We start from the raw sequence: 25,101 nt of genomic DNA, 5'->3' as shown, positions 1-25,101 counted from the left end.
GAAAAGAATCTAAAAAGAGCGGATATATGTATATGCATAACTGATTCTCTTTGCTGTACAGCAGAAATGAACACAACATTGTAAATCAACTATACTCCAATAAAAATTTTAAAAAAGAAAAAGAAAGATTAAAAAAAAGAACAAAAATCACCAAACCCATGTTCAAGAGATAGAAATAAATAAATAAATAGTTTAGTGTTTGTAACATTGAGTAAAGGTAATTCTAATATTAAATATTTTTCTTATTACCCCCCAAAATATATGTTCATCTTTTAAAAAAAAATTAGAAGGATAGATAAGAAAAAAAAATCACCTACAATCCAACCACCCAGAGATAACTACTGTTAACATATGGTACATAACTTTCTAAACTGTTTTCATATATGTAGAAATACATGTATTTTACAAATACAGGGTCATATATAATTATTGTTTTGTAAACTTTTAAATTTGTTTTAAATTTCTTTCCAGATCACTAAATATTCTTTTGCAATATTATTTGAAATGCCATGTATATTTTCACTAGTTCATTTAACTAGACCTCTATTTTGGATATTTAAATTATTTTTTTGCTATCATAAAGAGTGATTAAAAGCATTCTTGTGGCTTTATCCTTATGCATAAACATGACTTTTTAGCATAAATTCCTAGAAGTGTATTTGCTAGATTAATGGCATACAGATTTCTAAGACTTTTGACATAGCTTATTAAACTGTCCAGAAGGTTACTACCAATTCACCCTCTACCCAGCAGTGCTAATTTCCCAGACCTTGACCAACACTGGATTTGATGATATTGGAAATGTTCGCTAATTTGATACATAAAGAACTATTCCTCCTTTTACTTCAGTTTTTTATTACTAACTGGTGGATAATTTTCCCCTATGCTTATTATCTACATTTCTTATTTTGAAAAGTATCTGTTTATATCTTCTGCCCACTTTTCCAATGTTTGTCTTTCTCAGTTGATTTGAATATTGTCTGTCTGTCACATGAATTGCATATATATTTTGCCAGTTCGTTTGTTTACCAGTTTTTAAAATAGTGTTTTGATCTATAGAAATGTAAAATATTTAGGTGGTCCAACCTAATATATCTTTTCTTTTTGATTTCTTCTTTGGGAATCTTGTTTAGAAAGGCTTACCTCACCCCAATGTTATACAAAGTTCCCACTTATAGTTTCCTCTAGGACTTGTATGATCTTAATGTTAATATTTAAATTTTTTATTTAACCTAGACTTTACTGGAGTATAAGGCACTGGGTTGTAAGATACTGAGGGTGGGATCTAAATTTAGTTTTTAAATACTTTGCTGGTTCCCCCACACTATTTATAGTATGTATTTCATTGATTCTATTGGGCACTTTTTATTTCAAACATGTTAACATCTCTGAAACCTGGATGCATCTGTGATAAACATTTTGCAATTTACTTCGCAGGTTTTTTTCTCTTCTTAGTGTTACTTGAAGTAATAAATCCTTTGATTAAGGGCTTCTTCGATTTGATAAAACATAGTATTTCCTTCTAATCGTATTTCACTACGAGTTTTCTTTTTTTAATTAAAGAATGTACTTTGAATTTTTATAAAATCTCTTCTGGGAATATACTAAAATGATCGTATTTTTCCAAAGATGTCCCAGTACTGAACTATTTGTACATTCCTGAAATAAACCCTACTTTACCATGGCATATTACTTATTCAACACAGTGTTATGTTACTTTTTTTTTTAATTTTAGACTTTTATTTCTTTTTTTATACAGCAGGTTCTTATTAGTTATCCATTTTATACATATCAGTGTATATATGCCAATGTTATATTACTTTTGCTAATATTTTATTTAAGATCCTTACATCTACTTTCATAAATCAGATTGGTCTATAGTTTTCCTTCATTTGTAATGTCTTTGTCACATCTTGGTTTTAGAGGTATGTTACATTTGTCAAAGAAGTTGGTAAACTTTCTTCTATTTTCTGTGATTGATACAGTTTGTAATAGCACAGGAATAATGATTTTTTTTTTCTGTAAAAGTCTAAGCCGGTTTGTGATAACTCTCAATTTCTTCTAGAGTTACTGATCAATTCAATTATAATTCTTCTTTAGTCAGATTTTGTATTTTATTTTTAGAAAATTATGCTGAGATTTTAAATTTGTGAGAATAGGGTTATACACGGTATTCTCTTACATTAAAATATTTTTTTCCATATCTTTGGTTTTATCCCATTTTCATTCCTAGTTTTGAACCTATGTTCTTTTTTTCCCCCTTTCTTTCTTGACTAGACTTGATAGAAATGGTCCACTTTATTGATAGAAATGGCCTTTTCTAAGATCAACATTTTGGATTTACTTAATTCTAATTTTTTATTTTTCAAGTTAATTTATTCAAGTGCTTTTAATATTTTCTCTTTGCCTTTGATTTTCATCAGATTGCCTGTGATGTGCCTAGATGTGGTTTTATTTGTATTCATCCTGTTTCAGATTTGTAGCACTTTTTGAATCTGTGACTTGAGTTTTTTCCTCAGTTTGGGAAAATTCTATCTTCAAATGTTGCTTCTTTCCTATTATCTTTTTCTTCTCTTTCTGTGACTCTAATATGTTAAACCTGAAACTGTGTATCTTGTATTATCTTTTCAATAACCTTACATATTTTTGGCTCTCTTAACTTCAGCCTGAATCTATTCTTCTGACCTGATTTCTGTTCATTAATCCTGCATTCTTCTATGTCTAATATGCTATTAAATTCATCTCATGTGTTTATATTTCAGTTATTGCATTTTCAGCCCTAGAACTATTTTATTCTTTACAATAGATTCCTGTTCTGTGGTGAAATTCTCCATCTTGCCATCTATTTTCTTGAATATATTAATCACTGTTTTTGGGGTTTTTAAAAATAAATTTATTTATTTATTTTATTTTTGGCTGCGTTGAGTCTTTGTTGTTGCATGCGGGCTCTCTCTAGTTGTGGTGAGCAGGGGCTACTCTTCATTGCGGTGCACAGGCTTCTCATCGCAGTGGTTTCTCTTGTTGCGGAGCACGGGCTCTAGGCAAGTGGGCTTCAGTAGTGGTGGCACTCGGGCTCAGCAGTTGTGGCTCCCAGGCTTGAGAGCGCAGGCTCAGTAGTTGAGGCGCACGGGCTTAGTTGCTCCACAGCATGTGGGATCTTCCCAGACCAGCGCTTGAACCCATGTCCCCTGCATTGGCAGGCGGATTCTCAAACACTGCACCACCAGGGAAGCCCTCACGGTTATTTTTAAAGTCTGTGCCTGATGACTTAAATATCTGGATATCTGGGCCATCTATAGACCTGTTTCTTTTGTCAATTTATTTCCCTTGGTCCTTTACTTTGGTACGCCTGGTAATTTTTAATGAATGCCAGACATTGTCTATAAAAAATTGGACTCTGAATGATGATGATGTAATCTTTTTCTACGGAGGGTTTATCCTATCCTCTGATAGGCAGCTGGAGTGGGGAGGGGAATGAGGGAAAGATTACCTTAATCTAATCAGGGACTGAGCTCACTTGGGGTTGGGTTGCAGTTTTTGATAAATTTGGTCTACCCTTGATTTGTCTCCATTATGTCGGTGTGCAAAGCTCAAGAGAGCCTACTGTTAAAATTTTGGGAACTTTGGGATCCAGTTGCTAAACACAGACATTATTAAAAACAAATTATGTAAACTTACAATTAAATAAGTTATATTAAAAACAAAGGTAATAAATACTCAAAATTCACGTCTAAATTTTTAACTGTTGTTATTTATATCTGCTGTATTTGAATTACAGAAATGCTATATAATGGTGTCACTACACGTCTCTTCCCAATTCCATGTTAAGTAATGTCACAGTTGTATCTTGAAATAGCCTATGGTGGAAGTATTTGTACCATAGAAATCAGTAAACCCTACAAATCAGAGCTTGATTATTGTTTTGTAGACTGTCTAGATCAATTGTGATTTTGGCCCCCCTCTACCCCCTCCCTGGGGTATTTGATAATACCTGGAAATATTTCTGTTTGTTACAATGGTGGGGGACAGGGCAGGGGAGATCTATCTAGTGGACAGAGCTATCTAATGGACAGAGGTTAGGGATGCTACTAAACATCCTACAATGTATAGGGCAGCCCCTTACAACCAAGTATTATCCAGCCCAAATGTCAATAGTGCTGGAGCTGAGAAATCCTAGTCTGCTGGCACTTCTGCTTCTGATCGACTGGAATCTTTACCTTTCTTCCCTTGCCTAGAATTGGCAAATGCCTTGAGGAAAAAGGAGGCCATTTTATCCCAGTTTATTTTGTTGCTCTTGCTGTAATTTTTCTAGCATTTTGAGTCACTATTTAGTTCAGTTATTTTTAATCTTTCTTATATTTAATAAACATGTTTGACTATGAACTTTTCTTCTGATACAGCTTTCGGTAGCTGACACTGTTTATTTTCACTTTTTTGCTCTTTTCAATGTTTCCTTGTAAAAGATCCCAGCCATAGACATTTCCATCTCTCCCTTAGTTGAAATCAGTGTATCTTTGCAGTTGCAAGCAATGCTATTGCTGAAATAAGCATCCACTAAAATTAAATTCCATGGGTGGTCTATAGAAGCTACTTTGGAAAGTGTGGTAGGGGATAATAATTTAGAGACTCCATAACCAAGTATTTATTTATACTTCCACCATTCCAGTATCAACTTGAATCAATCAACTCTGCGGTTACTCTTGATTTACTGGAATTAAACCATTTATTTAACAAATAATTAAGTAGCCTGGATATGCAAAGGTTTACGCCCCTGCACGGGGTGCGGATGTGGGTTACAAAAATTCTGCCATGATGTGTTCTCTCAAGAAGTTTCTAGCTTCTAATGTATTAAAACTATCAGTTACTCATCTAAGTTCCATTATTTGGGGAGTTTAGAATCCAGACTAAACTTTTAAAAAAATTATTGGACAGAAACTAACTTAATTTTAGATTTGCGGCTGCTTATACTTTACCATGTAAATTTATTTAAAGCTGCACAGTTTTCACAAACCTTACTTTATACTTATATCTTTATATCTTTTTAAACTATTTTTTAATTGAAGTAGAGTTAATTTACAATGTTGTGTTAGTTTCAGGTGTACGGCAAAGTGATTCAGTTATACATATATATATATATATATATATATATACATCTGTTCTTTTTCAGAGTCTTTTCCATTGTAGGTTATTAATACAAGATATTGACAATAATTTTTAATGTGCTATATCGTAGGTCCTTGTTGTTTATCTATTTTATATATAGTAGTGTGAATATGTTAATCCCAAACTCCTAATTTATCTCCCCCCACCACTATCCCCTTTGGTTAAGCATGAGTTTGTTTTCTATGTCTGTGAATCTGTTTCTGTTTTGTAAATAAGTTCATTTGTATCATTTTTTTAGATTCCACATATAAGTGATATCATATGATACTCATCTTTGTCTGACTTATTTCACTTAATATAATAATCTCTAGGTCCATCCATGTTGCTGCAAATGGCATTATTTCATTCTTTTTTATGGCTGACTAATATTCCATTGTATATATGTGCCACATCTTCTTTATCCATTCATCTCTCAGTGGACATTTAGGTTGCTTCCATGTCTTGGCTATCATAAATAGTGTTTCTGTGAACATTGGGGTGCATGTATCTTTTCTAATTATAGTTCTGTCCAGATATATGCCCAGGAGTGGGATAGCAGGATCATGCGGTAACTCTATTATTAGTTTTTTGAGGAACCTCCATACTGTTTTCCATAGTGGTTGCGCCAATTTACATTCCCACCAACAGTGTAGGCGGGTTCCCTTTTCTCCACACCCTCTCCAGCATTTATTGTTCGTAGATTTTGTGACGATGGCCATTCTGACAGGTATGAGGTGATACCTCATTGAAGTTTTGATTTGCGTTTCTCTAATAATTAATGATATTGAGCATCTTTTCATGTGCCTGTTGGCCGTCTGTATGTCTTCTTTGGAGAAATGTCTAGATCTTATGCCCATTTTTTTATTGGGTTGTTTGTTTTCTTTTTGTATTAAGCTGTATGAGCTGTTTGTTCTTTATATCTTTAATAGCATCTTTGTGTGATTATTTCATTTGGTACAGTAATGCTATGAGCTAGAAAAGGTTGATGTTATTCTCACCATTTTACAGATGAGAAAAATGAGATGGAATGTTTAAGTAACTTGCTTATGGTTATACAGCAAGTCCATGCTGGAACTTTACAAAACTTTATTTCCACTTGGTACTCTGGATGGCTTCTGCACTTTTCTTTGATAATGTAATGTGTTAGGTCACTTATCCATGTATAAAACCCATTGAAGACATGTCTCTGAGTGAAAATTTATGCAATTCTTATTGCATTGATGACCATGTTTCGAAAAAAGTATTATTCATTAATAAGAAGAGCAGCTTTGTGGACTGCCTCACAAGTACAGGATAAAACTTGTACATTATTTTTTATAAGCTGTCTTTAAATAATTTCAAAGTCTGCGAACTTGAATAACATGTTCATTGATTTTCTGATGCATGTTTATACAAACAAGATAAACTTACATGAATTATAGTTTAAAAAAATTTGCCTATTTTGTTTCCTAATTTATTCTATCCATTCTAATTCACTAAGAAAAATCTAAGTTATTTCTGTCTACATCTGAAAAATTAACTAAAGAACTAGGATTGTAGTTTAGGAAATACAAGGCAAGATTGCTCTTTCCCCACTTTTCTTCCCCCAAAACACACATATATATATACACAAATACTCATATACCCAGTTTCAACTATCCAGGGATTTTATGTGTAGTTATTGCTTCAATTTTTCTATATGTGGGTATATAGTTTTTATTTAGGGAAATGCAGTTATAATTATCTTTGCATACTGTTAAACTTTGAATCATGCCGTACTATAGTTTTCCAGTTTCTCAAAATGGAATTGTTCCTTCCTTTATTTTATGCTATGTTTTTATACTATTTATGTTTTTCTTTTTTTTTTTTTTCTGATGGTTTAATGAGTCAGGCACTAACAATGTTTTTCGCTCCCTATCTTTGCCAGTAGCTCCAGGAAGTACTTTTCTTTCAATCTAGCTGTTGTCTCGCCCTGAGCTTTCAGATGAAATGAAGACAGAAAAGTACCTCCCTATGTTACAGATTCTTTTCCTATAAATCACTGTATGTGGGGACAAGACAGGAAGGTCAATGGAATGAGAGAAGTCAATTTTGTACACTCTTCAAAATAATATATGAGTTATTTAGATACAACAAAAGCTTAAGTCACTATTCAGAAATCTAGTTCATTTCATAATGGTTTCATTATACTGGAAAGCTTACTTTTTTATGGATTTAAAATGAGGTGAAGGGCAATTCAGCTCTTTTAAATTCAAGTTAAATGTACTTTGTTAAAGGTTAAGAAACATTTGCTAGAATTATGAGCAATTTCCAGCTAGTGTTCCATAAAAAGAAAGCTTGAAGTCAAGTTCATGTTACTCTCCCTAGTAGAATTCCATAGTGACTGGAATGGTTTATGAGTAACTATCATATGGATAGGGAAAGGGTTGGAAAAATAGGATTTGAATAGAAAGTAAGGATGGAAAACTCCATCTCTCCCTCCCCCTTCTCCTCCCCCTCCCTGCTTTCACATCTGCCCACCTCCAACACACACACACAAAACAAAACAAAACAAAACCCACTATACCAGAAGGGGAAAAGCTTATGTTGAAAGTCTCCTTTAGTGGTAAATGGAACAGTATAGTTGAGTAAATTGTGTGTGGCACTGAACTGGAATTTCTTCAGTGAAAGGGCTTATGTTCTTAAAGAGCTGAAAAAGGGCTTAAATTTTCTAGTAGCCTGGAATAAAACTGCACAGGAGGCGCATGTGAAATGCAGCATGTGTTAATAGTTTTGCAGCAGAGTCCCATTTGAAATGTAGCAACACAGCTGGAGCAGTGACTCATCACACTAACATCTACTGTTAACAGTCAGACTCTCTCTAGTAAAGCCTGCACTTTCTCACATTATAAGGAGCTTCTTAGGCTGTTGTGATAGTATGATACGTTCCCCAAACTTGGTCAGGCCCACTTGAACTTAACATTGTTGAATACCTGCCATATACTAGGCATTTTTCTGCATTTAGTTCTTACACCTGTTTGGTTTTATTTTCCCCATTTTATAGGTGATGAATTTGAGGTCACACATCTGGGCTAATATTCAACTGGTTCCACCAGTTGCTTTTAGCCTGTGCTTGTTTTGATTGTTTGATAAAAATGAAGATACAAAGAAATTTCAAGGTAGAAGGAAAGACATTTAAGATAGCTCATGTCAGGTGGCCTCAATTTTCTCAGAAAAGTAGGGAGAGAATTCAAAAAACAAGTGGTAAAAATTTGGAACACAGCTACTTGAGAAAATGTAATGGGGGGTTAATAGTGAAAATAAAGTGACATTCCAATTTTAATAACTAGAATCCAGCCCATGAATCCAGCTGCTGCCCTACTTTGCAGATGTTGCATGGCCTGATGGTTTCCTGAATACTGGCTACATCTTCCTGTCAGGATTCCAAGGGACTTCCCCAAGGATAACAACCAGCCTGAAGCTGAGTTCTTCTTAATGATCTACCATGATGGATCTATTTACTTTTGGTTCAGCCCTCCCTAGACTGGAATGGTCTTCAATTGTCAACTTGAATATTTACTATGACAAAGGCAAATTTTTTAAGGAATTGAGGTGTGTGTGTCTGTGTGTCTGTGTGTTCCATTTGTTCCAATTATGCTGAGTAAAATAACCAGATTCGAGTGACCAAAACAAAATATTAAAACTTTATTTTCTTATAATTATTTAACTTTATTCTTTCCTAAAAGTTTGACTATTGCCATTTTAAATCCACTTGTATACTGTCTGTTTTTCACAAGACAATTATCCTCTCAGTTTCTTCATCTATAAAATGTGTTGTGAAGATTAAAGGAGTTCATATATATAAAGCACTTAGAACCATGCCTGGCAAGAGGTTAAGTGCTATGTAAGTGTTAGCTCTTGATTATTATTATTATTACCATTATTATTATCATCACCCTCATTAGTGAACCTGTGTAAAATGAGCTATTAATTCAGTGCAAGGCCTTATTAGTAAATGCATAGAAAATAAAAACGATCCTATGTGGTTCTTGAAAGTCTTAAAATTATCAGGAGCTGATCACACATGGATAACATTGAGGTTTATCAGCTAACAAGGAAAAAAGTTCCCACTGAAGCTGTAAAAGCCCTATTTCCTTCTCTTTTCAGCTCCAGAAATCTATCTTGTGAACTGTTACAGCTTAATTCCCATTTTCATCATGCTTTTGTCTTATTCAAAGTCTCTCCACAACCTGTCTCACAAAGTTCAGACACGCATCTGATCAACAAACAAATATTTAGTGATTATTACATGCCAGGGACTAGAGGTATAAATACGACTAAGGCATGGCCTTGCAATTGTGGAGTTTACTTGCTAGTGGACAAACAGGCACATAAACAGATAATTACAGAACACAGCAGAAAATGCAATGATGGAAGTGCATACAAGGTGCTATGGGAACAGAGATGAAGGACACTAGAGTTCAACCCGGAAGTTTCAGATAGGGCTTCCTGGAGGAAAGGATGCCAAGGCTTAAAGAATTTCAAGCAGAAACTTAAGTGTCTTCTCTGGGATCCCAGGGCTTCCTCATTTGGTCCTTTTTAACCCTCCAGCCATTTCTCCATTCCTCCCAACATACCTTACCTCCCCACTCCTATTGGACCAGTCTCATAATTATGTCCTTGAAAAATCCAGTTTTGATCCTATCTCTAATTCCTCGTCTCATATGGCATTCTCTGTCAGATATTCTCTGCCTGGTAAAGTGTGTTCTCCTCTCCTCCATGAAAACAGGCCCTACTTTGATGCAGTCGTATACATTCCTATTACTTATGAAAGCATATCAAACAGTCATATTCAGATAGACTTTAATGTTATTTTTCCACACTTTGTAACTGTTTATTGTGTTTTTCTTATCACTCCAACAAAACTATAAGCACCTTAAGGAAAAAAATAGTTCATAAGTTTATTTTGTTTCACAACACCTGGCAAAGGGTCAGCCAGAGCAAAGTACAAGATGTCAAAAATACTTACTGAATTAAATTGTTTCACCAATGTCTTTTCTGGTTTATCTGATGTTCAACAAATTCATTTCATGAAAGTTTAGAAGTTCAAATAACCAGAGGAGAGAACATTCTTACTTCTGTCAGTTAATTTACTAACTGAAAGTCAGTAGTATTATATGAGAAATAAACTAGCTTGGTAGAATTTGTGAATGTAAAGAAAATGTGAACCATGGAATAAATTACACATTTGGTTTATAAAGCAGCCTGTGAATAAGGTTCTTGTACTTGGTAAGCAGTAAAAAAGCAGTATATTGTTGAGAGGGAGTGTATTTAGGGTAGAGTACAAGTTTGAATGGTCTTTTTTGTAAGGAAGTATTATATATACATATATATATCAGTCAAGTAAATGATGAGAATTATACATATATGTGAATGCTGCATGCGTGCACACACACACACACACACACACACACACACAGAGTGTCAATAAGATAACAGAAATAGCAGTTGGGAAAACAACCTTTACATAGCGCTAATGATGGGCATTTTTAAACTCAGCACTTCCTTCTTATTTCTTTTTATTTCTTATCTGTTTCCCTCCCACTGTTATTTCTCACATTGTTCCTCTATGTAGTCTTTTCCACCTCACTCCCTCCTCTCTAACAAACAAACACTCCACACACTTTCTCATTCACACTCACACATACACACACACACACACACACACACGCACCTCAATTGTTTCCTACACTTTGTGTTCAAAGTACAAAACCAGCTATCTCCAGAGGGTGTCTGATAGTGCTGCCATTAATACACTAGACTACTGAGTGGTTTTCAAACTTTTGCTCACGAACCCATAAAAGAATTCTGAAAACAAAACAGAGAGACTCTGTGCCAGTTACCAATTTATTTATTGCCTCTCACCTCTAAATCCATCTTCCTTGCCTGCTCTGCTAAAATGGATCTGGGACCATTAAATACTTTTTTCTTTGTCAGCTAACATGATATTAAACCTTGTCAGTAGAGGGCACAGGAGAAGGACTGCAGGAGAAAGAGGTTCTTCCTTCCTGGTTTCAGTATGCTTTCTCAACAGGCTCCTGCAGAGCCCATGGCTTTTCTAGCATCTGGCTCCCGCAGTGCATGCAGATTCTCTATTTGCAGGCCCTTGCAACGTGGGCGGCTTCCCCAGCACCCAACTCCTTAGCCTGCGCAGCCTCTCCAGCCCCCAGCCCTTTTCACTGCTTCTCAGGTGACAGGCTCCTGGCTTCTCTGGAGCGAGGTGCAGGCTTCAGGGCACAGGAGTGAGCAGCACCTGGTGGCCAGCAGCCTCCCCTAGCACTTCCCTCAGGTAGTTTTGTAGTGGAGCACTCCCAGGGAGACACCTCCCAGCAAAGAGCTTTCCCCAGCACCCCAGAGGGGAGGTTTCTAGCAAATTCCAGAAGGCAGATTTCCAGAAATTTACAACATCATGGCCCCAGTGACTCCTGTGCCATCAGCCCCAGAAAGGCTGGGCGGGGGGCGGGTTGCAGGGAAAGCTCTTCCTTGGGCTCTGTCTCAGCCCTAGGGTCCACGATAGCTTCCTATATTTGCTATCTTTGTATTCTTTAGAATTTCTATTTACTTTTTACTAGCCAATCCCTCATCACCATAATCCTCTGTCACACACAGTAATTCTCTACATTAAACTTTCCTGTTCAAATTACTGTGTGGCTTCTGTATCCATATTGGGTGCTGACTGATACACCCTTCCTCATACATTTTAAAGTGACAGCTAAAATTTCTTATCAAAAATTTAAATAATTGAAAAAAGATAAATTACCTGGTGTTCTGTATATAGACATGCTTAAAATATATTTCTGTCAAAATCTTAGAGTGACATATCTAGATCAGTTAATGAACGGGAGAAGTCCACCATATAACCTAATTTGCAAAGGCAGTCCTCACCGTCCTGTCTATCAAGTAAATCAGACTTATTTCCTGTACACACACACACAAAGACTTTCATTTAAAAATTTTGAATAAATATGTTGATACATGTTTTCATGACACACATCTCACTTAAGACTGGTAGAAAATGGATAGACGGACAACAGATGGAGAGACAGATAAGCAGACAGCTGGCAGGCAGACTGAGCCTTTCCAAGATGAAATACTGTTTCAATACTTTTTTACCAGTTCAATATTTCTCAGTTTTTTTTTTTTTTTTTGGCCTTGCTTTCATGGGTCTCTCCTTCAGAAGTAATGCCTTCCTGAACTGTCCTTTTGCTTGATGCCTTCAAGATTTTATCCTGTGACAACAAGTCATAGTAATATTTGGGATGGGTGGAAGGTATGATATCTTTTGTGAAGTGGGAGAAGGGCGACTATGACAGAGGAGATTGGAAGGAAGAGGTGGCCGACTACAGACTCTCTCAGACACAGACAGCAGTTTCAGGAAAGTATATTGTATAGCGGTTGAGGACCAGAAAATTGCTTCCCTCAAAACTGTCCATGCCCTGTGGCCCCATGCCCTGTGGCCACCCAGGGTACAAGTTCTCCAGTACGAAGAAAGTGGCACCAGGACAAAGAATACTGTATTCTACAATTAAGGCCAAAGGAGGGATACTGTTCCCCCTAGAAATGACAAGAAACCAAGTATGGAGAAGCACACTTTTTTTTTTTTAAATATAGAATAAAAAATATTAAACTATATTCCTTAAAAACTTAGAAAACAAAAGCTTTCCTTACAAGAATGCTAAAGTTTCCTTTAGAGTCAATATCACATCAAATATGAAATCCTGAACCCCAGCAGCACCTATGTTTGGATAAGGGTCTTGCTTTTACTATTTGTGACTCAAGATGTCACATGGGTTAAATCCTTCATTTACAGTGGTTCTGTTTCTTATTTAAAACAGTAAGTTTTCCTTAGATCCACTACTTTACTGAATCACATAATAGGGAAAGAAATGAAGAATCTTAAACAAAAAGCAAAGGAGATGTGGCCAATTTTTACCATTTGGGATATTAAACAAGTTTAACATGGCTCAGCAACTATCTTAAGTGTTATATCAACTATTATGACACAAACTAAAGGTGTTGAAATATAAAGACGTGTGTTTTCTGAGAGGAAATGGGTGACAATTTGAAGGGCTGTTTTTTTTAACAGAAAGAATAAATACGTAAGAATTCAGAACAGATTCTCAACCAACACTAATGTGCAATAAGGTTTATGCAAGTTAAGAAAGGTTTTAAACTTAAAAAATTTTTTTTTCAAGGAAACTACTGTTTCCTGTTATTTCTGGGAAATCTGTAAATGCTAGTGTTTTCAAAAGGAAACATTTGTGGAGAGATGTTAAGTATGTTTTACTTACTACACATATCAGATTCTTGTTTGTTCATTTCCCCTAAGAAGTCTGTAATTCTGTTTTAAATAAATGACATTTACTCTCAATTAAGGTTTCTTTCTTTTTATTCCCCCAAATCAGCATCCCTATGGGAAGTACAGGGCTTCTAGGATTTTCTCCACCTACATAAATAAATTTTTAGTAAAGAGCTTTCTTTCTTGATCAAGATCCATAAGCTCCAGAATACACTGTCTGAATTAACTATTCTGTTGAAAAAGTCTATGTACTGGCCAGTTTTATAGTAAACTATTGGGATCTTTAAAACAAAGATTCTGGATTAATGCAAAACTCAGAGTATGTAATTTACTTATATATGCACAAATATCTATTATATTTCCCACTTTATTTTCAATACAGCTATTGCCCTTCATTGCTCAAGTATGAATAATCAACTTGGTGGATACTATTCAATCTGAAAGACGCACACAGAGAACTTCCATCATGGTCAAATAAATAAATTTAGGGCCATCACTCGATGACAGAAAAATCAATAAATACATAGACATTTCTACGTTCACCAAAATCTCTTTTATAGCTCTGCTAAGCACCATGGTTACTAAGATGAACAAGTTAACGTTAGGTATTTTAAAGATCCAAACAATGAGAAATCAGCCAGTCTATCAAACTGGTAGTTTATCGTCAAAGTCAATAATTACTTTTGTTTTGGTGGGGGGGGGGGGAATAGAAAAATTAGAAAAAAGAAAATTTAGTAATGGAAAGATTCTAATGTGAACAGACAATACCAAGTTTGTTGCCATCTGTGATTTGTCCATATCCATAGGTTTTTAACATACTTACTTGAACAATGGAGTTCCACAAACAACACATTTATATATTCCAGGATCTTTGTGATGTATATATTCTCCTTCGAAGGCACTGATACACAATAAACAGAGCATAAAAAAATTTAATTAAACAAGTTAGCATTATTTCTTATAGAACTTATTTGCTTAAAATACATTTTTCTAAGAAAACTTTCAAGGGCTTTTTGTCCTAAAATGAGAACAGACCAAACATATGGAAATCTGAACATTACTAATACATTTCAAATCTGTATAATAAAATGTGCATATAACAACTCCAAACTAGTGTGGGTTAAATTTTTTTAAAAATCAGGCCATCTAGTTATGTAATGCTTAGAAAACTTTTTTTCCTATTAAAAAAAAAAGAAGCCTGTAGTACAGATTCACAGAAAAAAACATTATTACATAAGATTTCTGCTACTCTACAGTGTCCAAGAGTATATACCAGAAAATGCAGAAGGGTCCAACACTTCCAGTGGAAGGAGTCTTATTTTTTGGTTTGAAAAGGAATATTGCAGCTTTAAGGGAATATTTTTCTAAGTTAACAATCTTAAAGGCTAGGAGGTCATTCAGCTAATACAAATCAGCTGTGCTAGCCCAACAAAAAGTCTGTGCTCTGCAGCTTGTTTTTATTATCCTTTCACCCTCTTTATGAGGTCCAATTTTTTTATAAACAGAATTTTTAAGAATGACCTAATCTCTAGTTGTTTGTGTGCATTAAATCATTTTGCTAGTCATGTACACAACAGGACGGGTAGATGACTTGGACCAAGACCGAAGTCCATCGCTAACTCATTGTGCAGTAAAGGTGTACGTTGTCAGAGATTCAGCATTTGGTGAATTCAGTAAACAGTATATACTGTGACAGGAAGACAGTGTTGCCTATTAACAAAGACCCCACGTGTGGTAAAGAGCTCTTTCAGTTCATGAATGAAAACAAGAAGTTACATCATTAATAAATTTGGATCAGAGGTAAGTTACAGCCTTATGCCAAGCTCCATGGTATAAATTAGACAACAAAATGGTTGGACTTTGGCAAGTTACCTTTGAGCTGGAATCAGCTGAGAGAGACTTTATTCACTACAAACAGTCTTGGAAGTGAACAAACTCTTTTTTCGGGACTTAGGGCAAACTTCCAAGGACCCAAGCCATGTGAGGGCAGTTATTGAAAATTTTTGACATTCCAACCACAAATGAGCCAATAAATACTTTCTCCACATGTGCTTCAAAAAGAAATTGGAGTGGGGTAGAAAGGAACTAAATTATGCTACCTTCTTTTTGCAGCCAAAACGTCTATACTTACAATGGCCACCTTCAAATTTTCAGTATCCTGGCAAAGTGCCATGTCCCTCATGGTTTTGCTTACTCTGATGTCTTCCCAAAAAATGTACCTAAATCGCTATTACTTCCACACATTTTGTAGTAAACTAGAAACAGGCCCTTAACAAAAGCCTTGTGACTTTACAAAAGATAGAGTGTTCATTAAATGGGGGAAAGAATAAATAAAACTTAGTCTTAATCTAAGCAATACCATTTTCAACCTTTTCAAGGATACTAATTTGTAGACTTTAGCAAATAAGTATAGAATCCTTTAAATTAAGTGGCAAGGAAGAGGATTCAAAGGTGGGGCGGGGGGATAAGGAGGATGAAGAAAACTAGCTCTTGCTTAATGGCGTTTTCATAAGCTCGCCTTACCTTTCGGTCCCTTTCTCCTGAGTGACATGGTACTGCTGGGGTGTCAGCCGCTTCCTCAGTTCCTGCTGGGAAAAGACCACCTTACAGCTCTTTTTATCCCTACATGACCCTGGAAAGAGAGAGGATGTGGGAGAAGGAGGACTTTTAGCTTGAATCCTAAATAACTGCTTTGGCTGGCCATCACAGCACAGCTTCTGCAGTCACTTGTCAATGACCAGGTCAGTCCCTAACACACTAGACAAACTTACCTGAACTGCAGCTGGCTATTTCTCTCAGTTTAAAAAGAATGGTACTCAAGATTCAGGTGATTCCACTGGAGCACTGACAATGTGCTATAGCCAAAGCTGCTGGCAGGCAACAGTAAAAACCCATTGAACATTCACGAGGTGGGAATACATCCTTTACGTCTCCCAGTACCTTGAATTTCTTTTTTTTCAAATGAATTCAAAAAGCATAACTCTATTTATAAGCATTTATGCTGTATATATAAGAGGATGGGCATATTATATTAAACAATAACTCTCCATTCGTTTTAGTAGAATAGCCCGAAACCTTCCTCATTCAATTTCCAACCTGGGTGATTTAAATACTATCCTATTTGTTTACTGAACCCTAAAGATGTATCTTTCCACAGCTAGGAATTCTCTGTGATTCTGTCAGAGGCTTCACTAGGTTCTGAAGAGTCCTTAAAAACAAATATCTCTTGCAAGACTGTATCTTACCGCGCTTAAACGGGCAGCAAGAAACATTTAATAGACTGCAGGAGAAGGCATTTACACTAATGCAGATTCAAGAAGTTCCAAAGAAAGAGTGAGAAAAATAGGGAGGGAGGAAAGACAAAGAAAAGCAAATGTGAATGTGATTTTATTTAGAGACCTACATTTTTCTTTTTATAAAGTATACTTAGAAAGACTTCACTGGCTAAATATATTTGAATGGTAAAATAATTTTAATTAGATTCTAATAACAATGTTAGCTTTTACTTCAACTTATACAGACAGCAATAAAATGTCCAGACAATACCCGCTTATATGGGGTATTTTGTCTTACCTGAACAAATGACTGAAAAGAAATACAGTCGGCCCTCTGTATCCACCGATTCCACATCTATGGATTCAACCAAACACGATGGAAAATATTCCCCCCCCAAATTCCAGAAAGTTCCAAAAAGCAAACCTTGAATTTGCCATGCTAAGGCAACTATTTACATAGCATTTACATTGTGTTAGGTATTATAAGTAATCTAGAGATGATTTAAAGTATAAGGGAGGATGTGCATAGGTTATATGTAAATACTACGCCATTTTATATAAGGGCCCTGAGCATCCTCAGATTTTGGTATCTGCAGGGGGTCAGGAACCAATCCCCCATGAGTACCACGGGATGATCAATAACTCCAGACACAGCAACCCTTACTCACTGCAGTAAAATTGCTTTTCTTTGCTTTTCCATCACAGTGCGAAAGAGGCACGCAGATGTCACCACATGCAAAAATTTCCTACCATGTTACGAAAGAAAGAAAGAAAGCTTGCTTAGTTCCCCAAATATTAAACTCAATTTGTTTTGAAACATAAAAGAAATATGATTTAGGAATAGAAATGCTTTCTACTTCTTTTACTTTTAAGGCACCTAATGTCATAGTATACGAGATCACTGAAATTAAAACAGGAGAAACTTAACTAACCACTGACTCTGATTGTGGGATTGAAGAAGGATATCAGCTTCCAGAATCAGGGCCACCAAGATAGAGTGTTTGAATCTCTATGAGAAAATGTGGAGGCAGCAAAAGAGCAAACCAGAGCCGAACAGCAAAACACACCTTTGAGTAGGCCTGTGGGTTGTCAAATAGCGCCTCTTCTGACCTTCCACAAAGGATGTTGGCCCTGCTCTGGCCTGAAAAGATCCACAGGAACAGCTGGCAAATCACACTAATGGCATGTTGGTCTCTCATCTCACTGAACCCCATATTACACTAGGCTTTATGCAAATACCTACTACTTACACTTTTAATATTTTCTAAGAGATAGAAATGATTCCCTGAGAAATGTTTGTCCTGTCAGAACAAGCCTCTCCACAACTTGAATGCAGAACTGGCTGTGATAGGTGAGTCTCTGCTCAATTTGCTATAGACGTCTTAAAAAGTAACTTTTTGTTTTTATTGCTTTGTATGTTGAAAGGGTTGTATCTTTGTGGATTTTATCCCCCAAAATTCATTAATTGTAAATCTAACATGACAAAATAACTTGGTTAAAATTATTCTTTCCAATGGCATAGATAATTAAAATCTATACAATTAGAATTAAACAATTCTGTCTAAAATATTTTTGTTAATATACGTTCATTCATACAAAAAGGCCAATTGTGTTCCCAAAGTTGAGAGAACTAAGCTACCCATCTGTATGTCATTTAGTACAAGAGAAGCAACTGCAGGTTTAAATTACATGGTATTGGATTGCAATTTCCTAACATTGGATGCTTTTCTGCTTTTTTACCTTGAGTCATTTACTAAGGAGTGTTCATAAAAAGTAGCTTAAAGCACAGATGCTTGCAAATCGTTTAGGCAAAGATGTTTCTCTCTTTTTCATTCTCCCTCTCTCAAAAATCTCTCTTTTCTGAAGAAAAAGAATAAAACTGTTGGTCAGTATTGACGAACCATGTCAAGGATTTGTACAAGGAAAAAAGGTAAAATTGAAAACATCTGATTGAAGTAAATAAGACAAACATAAAAGCTTCACTGGTGAATGAAGGGTATTGAAAAAACTTTATTTCATAGATTAGAAATTACTTTTGATCTAAACATTCTTAAAAACAGATTGTTTTCTACTATGAACCATCTCATTAGCTGTGCTACAGAGACCTCGTTTTAATGGCAAGCTTTGAAAGAGTGCTGCTGTACTCTTTTGTTAGTCTCCGTCTTATTTGTAAGGGGGATAAAGATTTCATTCCAGCTTTCTTTGTTTGTCTTTCAAGAACCACTAAAGCAGTATTCACACAAATTTTGTAGGAATGTGCCCTATGTCATAGCCTACAAATTATTTGGTTTTGGTGCACTTAAAGGTCATCTTCCAAATTAGCAAAATTTTCCTACATCCTGGCTTTTCAACCTTAAATATAAATATTGTTTCCTAACTGTAAGTGAGGTTTGTTCTTTAAGAAATGCTAGTGTTTATTTAAAGTTGTCAAACTTTGTACATTTTTATTCTTTGGTCATACTATGTTCTCAAAATAATTAGGCTTTTAAAGTGTACCTAATAGCAAAAGGAAGTATATGTGGACTAGAAACAACCATCGTGATTTAATACTAAACAATGAAAAGTTAGTCAGATTTTAATAAATTTCTTGCCACATAGTTTAATAATAATACACTTCCTGGACAATTGAAAGCTGTACTATTACATTAGCTCTCCTAGCATCATAACCCAAAGCTGGCATATATAAACACAGAAAGGCTTCACTTTTGTCTCTAATTTCCCTTTTCCCTATCAGACTCACTTTTCTAAAGTCATGTGGTGCCACTGTTAATTTCAAAGAAATCATTTCATTTTGAAATTCTAGAATGATTCATTGGATGGTTTCCCTTTACTATCTTCACTTGGGTACTGTAATTTTCTTATTACACAGGGTAATTTAACATTAGTATTATATGACATCTGTTCAATGACCCCTAAATTGGCTTAGAAGTATGTTAGGGAAAGATTTTTTCCTTTATTTAAATGGTTAATAGAGTACTTCGAAGCCACAAGTGAGCATATGTGTATACACACGCAACACAAAGCATATTTGAGAGGGTAATATTGCCACTTTGGTATCTAATCATAACACCATTCCATACAGAGTAACTTTGGTATATATCAGACCCACCTTGAACCCTATCCAAGGGCATTTATTTGCTAAAATATGCCCAAAGTCTCTTTTTATATCAAAGCTTGTTCCATATTGTTGCCTCAAAGCCAGTATTGTCTTGAATTAGAGTTCACTTTCTGCCTTGCCTCCTTCCTAGTCACGTGACCTTAGACAAATGGATCTCTCTATGTGCTACCACCCTCAGAGGTCTGCTATAAGGATCATAGCAATTAGCACTTAACAAACACTGTCTAAACAAATGCAGTATTATATTATCATTTTGATTACACTGAATTCTGAAGTTAAAACTGTATTTTAAAAGGTAACCAGATCAGGTATTTCAGTGTGCTGCAGTATTTTATTGGTAATTATTTTTCCATAATAATTCCCTTAGAACAGTATTTTCCTCACAAGTTATCTTTAAAAATGATTAAAATGAGAATTGAAAGAAGAGAAGAAAATTAAAATTTGAGTGCCTACTACGTGCCAGGCACATTTCTAGGCACTTTCACGTAACTACATTTAATCCTCTCAATAATTCTAGGAGGTAAATGTCACACCCATTTTACAGATACAGAAACTGAGGCTCAGAGAGGTTATAACATAACTTACTAAGGACAAACAGCAAATAGATATACTGACTCAAATCCCAGGCTATCTGACTGCAATGCCCATGGAAAAATTATGCTACAAATTTCTTCTTTCTTCTTAAATTATGCAATAACTTTCAGCTTGAAAACTATCACTAACAACTTAAGATAATAAGAGAGAAAAGTAATAATCACTACAGTACATCCAGAAAAGTAAAAACATTTGTCTATTAGCCAATGTCTGTATTCTCTGTGTTCATTCCTTCAGCATAGGGTCAGTGACAAGGTTCAAACGGGATTCTCACAAAGTCTATAAAACGTTGAAAGGCTTTTTAAAGTCCTGTTTAGAAGTAAATCAAATCTGTTAACTAAATCTTAGAGCACTTTTAAGTCATAAATCTTATATTTCAGTGCGAAAAAGCAAAACAAAACAAAATCCAAAGATCCCATAACTTTAATTTTGGTCCTAGGATCAGAAAAAATGAAACTATTAAATATCTTCCCAAAATAATAAGTGAATAAGAGATAAGACTATCTTGTTTTGCTTTGAATTAACTAGGTTAAAACAGTAAAGTTCATGTTGAAATATCTTGCTACTATATTTTAAAATGGTGTATTTTAATTTTCACTATAAATTATAGTTTTCAGTTGGTTATTAGTCTGTCATACTGGGAAATTAAAGAAACTTTTATCCCAGATGTAGCAGTGTTAGGAATTTCTAAATAAGTGGGCATTTATAAAAACCAAATCTAGTCCATTTTTATAATAGAATATAAAATTATATGCCATGAACCATTTTTCTCTTGTGTTTTGTTTGTTTTGCACTCTAGTAATTTAATAAAGGCTTTAAGAAAAAAATGCAAAGCACAAGAAAGAAAAGCTCCATGCTTGTAGAAGCATGCTCAATTTTTCTGATTTTTTCTCTCAACGTAGACCTATACAGGAAAAACATTCCTGAGATTAACATATAATCTAAGATGCCATGCCACTCTGGCTTCAGTCCTCTGGTTTCCATGCAACTAGGGCTGTAGGACTTTCTTTGAGGACCACTGATCTGACATTTTTCTTACTGGTTTTTTAAGTCATCAAAAATGTTGAGTGTTTACAGAGTGCCAGGCACTGTACTAAAAAATACTCATTCATTCATTCAATATTACTTACTGAGCACCTACTATACGCTGGCATTATTCTAAGTACTTAAGATATATCTGTGAACGAAATAAAGATCCTACATTCATGGAGCTCCCATTCCAGCAGGGGTAGGGGAAGACAGATAAAACACAGTGAAAATAAGTAAGAAAACTATATAGCCTCTTAGAAGGTGTTAAGTATACAGGATGGAGAAAAAGCAAAACTGAGCAGGGCAAAGAAGACGGGGATTGCTAGAAGTAAGGGCTGTAACCTTAAATAGAGTGGTCAAGGTAAGACTCAGGGAGGTGACTTTTGAGCACCGCCCTGCCTTAAGGAGGAGAGGAAGTTGACTATGCTGCTATCGGAAAGGAGAGCTTTCTGAACACCCAGTGGAAATGGCCAATGCAAGAGATGAATACACGGAAAAGTTCATACTCCAGTGGTAGAGATGGAGACAAGTAATTGCAACGCAAATACTAAAACCTGAATATGAATGGAGTAGGTAAACAACAAAAAAAGAATATGCTTTTACATCTGGAAATTTACAATTGCATATCTTGGTACAGACATTGTCTGGCATTACCTTCCTTCCTTCCAAGTGAAATCCTTTAAGCCAAGTGGTGTACTCAAAATAGCTCTCAGAGAGTGCTTGGCTGGACGTTGAACACAGAATTAGACATGCGGTCTCTGCTAATTTGCTCTATGTATTTAATGTCATCCCTTTCAGACTATAGATCATCATTCCCAACCTGGAGCCATGTGTAAGAGACTCAACAGACATTCTTTGGTGATGAATTTTTGATAGGCCTAGAGAGCAAAATCCTTTGGCCAAACAATGTTTTTACCCTTCGGAGATAGTTCAGTAACTCTCCGCTTCAGGTGGTAGCAGGGAACATCCATAACTAAAGAAAGTATAAAATTAGTACCTCAACTTAGTTTCCATTTTTTAAAAACATTCTTGATTTTTACATTTAGGTTCGGTTTAATTTCATCTGTCCTCTAAGTCCTAAATATAACACAAAAGGAAAACAAAAAACAAAAACTCTAGATCTTAGGAATCAGAAAGCAGACAATTGTTTCTTTTTAAGGTAAGGATTTGTTTTCCTTTCTATATGTGAGAAAAATCGTATCTTTATTTCTCATAGTAATAATCACATTTAATGCCTTCTTGCTGTTTTTCTATTACTTCATATAAGACAGTTCTACAGAGCAGTTTCAGTTATATTCTATTGATACATGCACAGAGTTCTAATTAACATTAATGGACGTATAAGCATGCCACGGCAACACACCATTTTAAACTTCTTGAATTAAACAAGACCATATGGTTTAGTGGTGCATAGTTGAATGATAAAATTGGTCTTCTGGTTTCCATACTGAAGGTTTGAATAGATAAACTAAGAAAATATTTTCAAGGAAATTTTCCTTCCAAGTCTACATATCCTGATAAATTCACCCCTACTCTGATCTTCCATCTGAATATCCTTAGTACTAGTGTATTTACCCTGCAGGGTACTATTTACATGAGCTAATATAATATATTGCAATTATTCTCAAATGTCGTCAGTTGTTTCTGCTTTATTTTCCCAGATTATAAATTCTTTGAAGACATAAACTGTTGAGCCTAATATTAATTCATACCTTCTACAACTATTTATTAAACATCTACAGTGAATTAAGAACTGTGATGTGTACTGGAAAGTTAAAAATGAATAAGTCAAGGTTTCTGCCTTAGGGGAGCACATACTGTAGCAGAAAAGATAAGAAAAACAATCAATACAATGTGCAGTCTTATAGTAAAAATATATGCAAAGTTTTGTGTAAAGAGAGTTAACAAAGAAGACATTAACACTCTTAAACTTTGCCCACCTACATTGACTAGGTCCAATTATAATTGGGATATGGAAAACTCACATTATTTGCAGAAACAGCATCTACAGGGTCACAGGGCCAGAGAAGATTCAAATAGGGGAGAGAACTCCATCCAGACAAGCTGATAGATGTAGTGTGGTCAAATATGAACAATGTCAAGGTGGTAATCAAAGAGTCTTTCGTGTAAGTGGGAGTAGCTAATTTAACAAAGCAAAATAGCCAAGGTAAAATGTAGATTCTGATTTGGAAGAGGGAAAATTGGGCAGCTGAGAAATAAGGCAGTTTTAAAATTAAAGGGGAAATATGCCAATGTTTTCTCACTGTAAGTCAATGGGAGTAAATGTATTTGCCACAGTATCTAAAGTCTATTAGTATGATTTTAAATTCTAGCCTTTGATATTAAGTAATCTGTAAGGCTGCATGATTTTCTTGAGAGGTGACAACAGAGAGCTTTACCACTACATTCATCCGATGATACACTCATCTGAATGAACTCTGTAAGACAGAAACCACATTTTACATTTCTTTTACTTGTGGGTTACAAATTTTTTAATTGTTGAATACAGGCGTGATAGTCATTTTATCAGCATTCTCTAAGGGTAGCAAATAAAACTAAAGAGTACTCATCAGTACTTCAAAATGTAATGCAAATACAAGAGCAACGACTTTTGTATTAATGTAGACCATAAAGACTAGAGTTTAGGGAAATATTTAAAACATGTCTTGATCCAAAAAAGCATTTTCTTACTTGCAAAGCATATGAGTAAAAAGAGAAGTTTTAAAGGCACTGCCATCATCAAGTGACAACAGTGGAAGAGAAAGTTACTTAACTTCAAGTCTATCTGATTGCATGTGAAATGTCTGACGAAGTTAGAGTTCCCTGTTTTTAATTTTTTTTCCAGTATGGGTCTTCACTAGAACATCATAGCCAGTACAGAAAAAAAAAATTTAAAAACAGACAGGCTCATTTCCATTCTACATTTCACATGCAATCAAAAAGACTTGCAAAAAATAGTTCTCTCTCCCATCCTCCCTCACCGCCTTGGGAGCACAGACTGAGGAGATGAGAGGTAACCACCCACAAAAAGGAAGGAAAGGAGCCCCCTCTTAGATTACCATGCAGAATTTTATTTCCATGTAACATCAAGTATGCTTTTGTTAGAAAGAAAATAAAACTTATGTTGTCTAAGAGCTCAGCTTTGTAAATTTCTAAAATTACATTATCACCCAAATCCAATTTAAAATCTAAATTAACTAAGCTCGATGGGCAGAAAATACGTCTGCAATTGCCACTCAGTGGACAGCTAAATCTGAGTCTAGCTATACATTCCAGAAAATCTAAGAGATTCTGGAGAAAAAAAAAATTCAAAAAATGTACAGCTTTCTTTATCAGCCAGATAACTAAAGAAAAGGCATAAGACTTCTGAATTATTCAATATATCCTTGAGGGACTGGGGGATAATTTCGGTCATCTTTGCATCCCCAGCACCTCACACTGTGCCCTAAGAAGAGTAAGCCCTAAATAAGTGTATGTTGTATTTAAATATTTATTCAACTCTCCATTTTAATTATTACTATTTAAATTTTCTTCCTAAAAGATGTTTTCTAAATGATGGCTCTGGCTATGTTTCTTAGAATTTAGTTTAAAAACTGCAACAGTAATATTTGCTTAATAAACCAGTG

At 35.1% G+C, this 25,101-nt stretch overlaps 1 protein-coding gene across 1 annotated transcript in view; it reads right to left on the bottom strand.

The window, feature by feature from the left end:
- MSRB3 (methionine sulfoxide reductase B3) overlaps positions 1-25,101 on the bottom strand; it is a gene marked incomplete at its 5' end in the record, with an annotated part of 164,478 nt that overhangs the window by 98,643 nt on the left and 40,734 nt on the right. The window contains 2 exon segments of the mRNA XM_082665631.1: positions 14,283-14,360; positions 15,983-16,091. Of these exon segments, the coding sequence (XP_082521757.1) occupies positions 14,283-14,360; positions 15,983-16,091 (187 nt within the window).

The sequence above is a fragment of the Grampus griseus genome (assembly GCF_964374135.1).
Source record: "Grampus griseus genome assembly, chromosome: 11".
Classification (NCBI taxonomy): Eukaryota; Metazoa; Chordata; class Mammalia; order Artiodactyla; family Delphinidae; genus Grampus; species Grampus griseus.
This window is presented reverse-complemented; position numbering and strand designations above follow the sequence as displayed.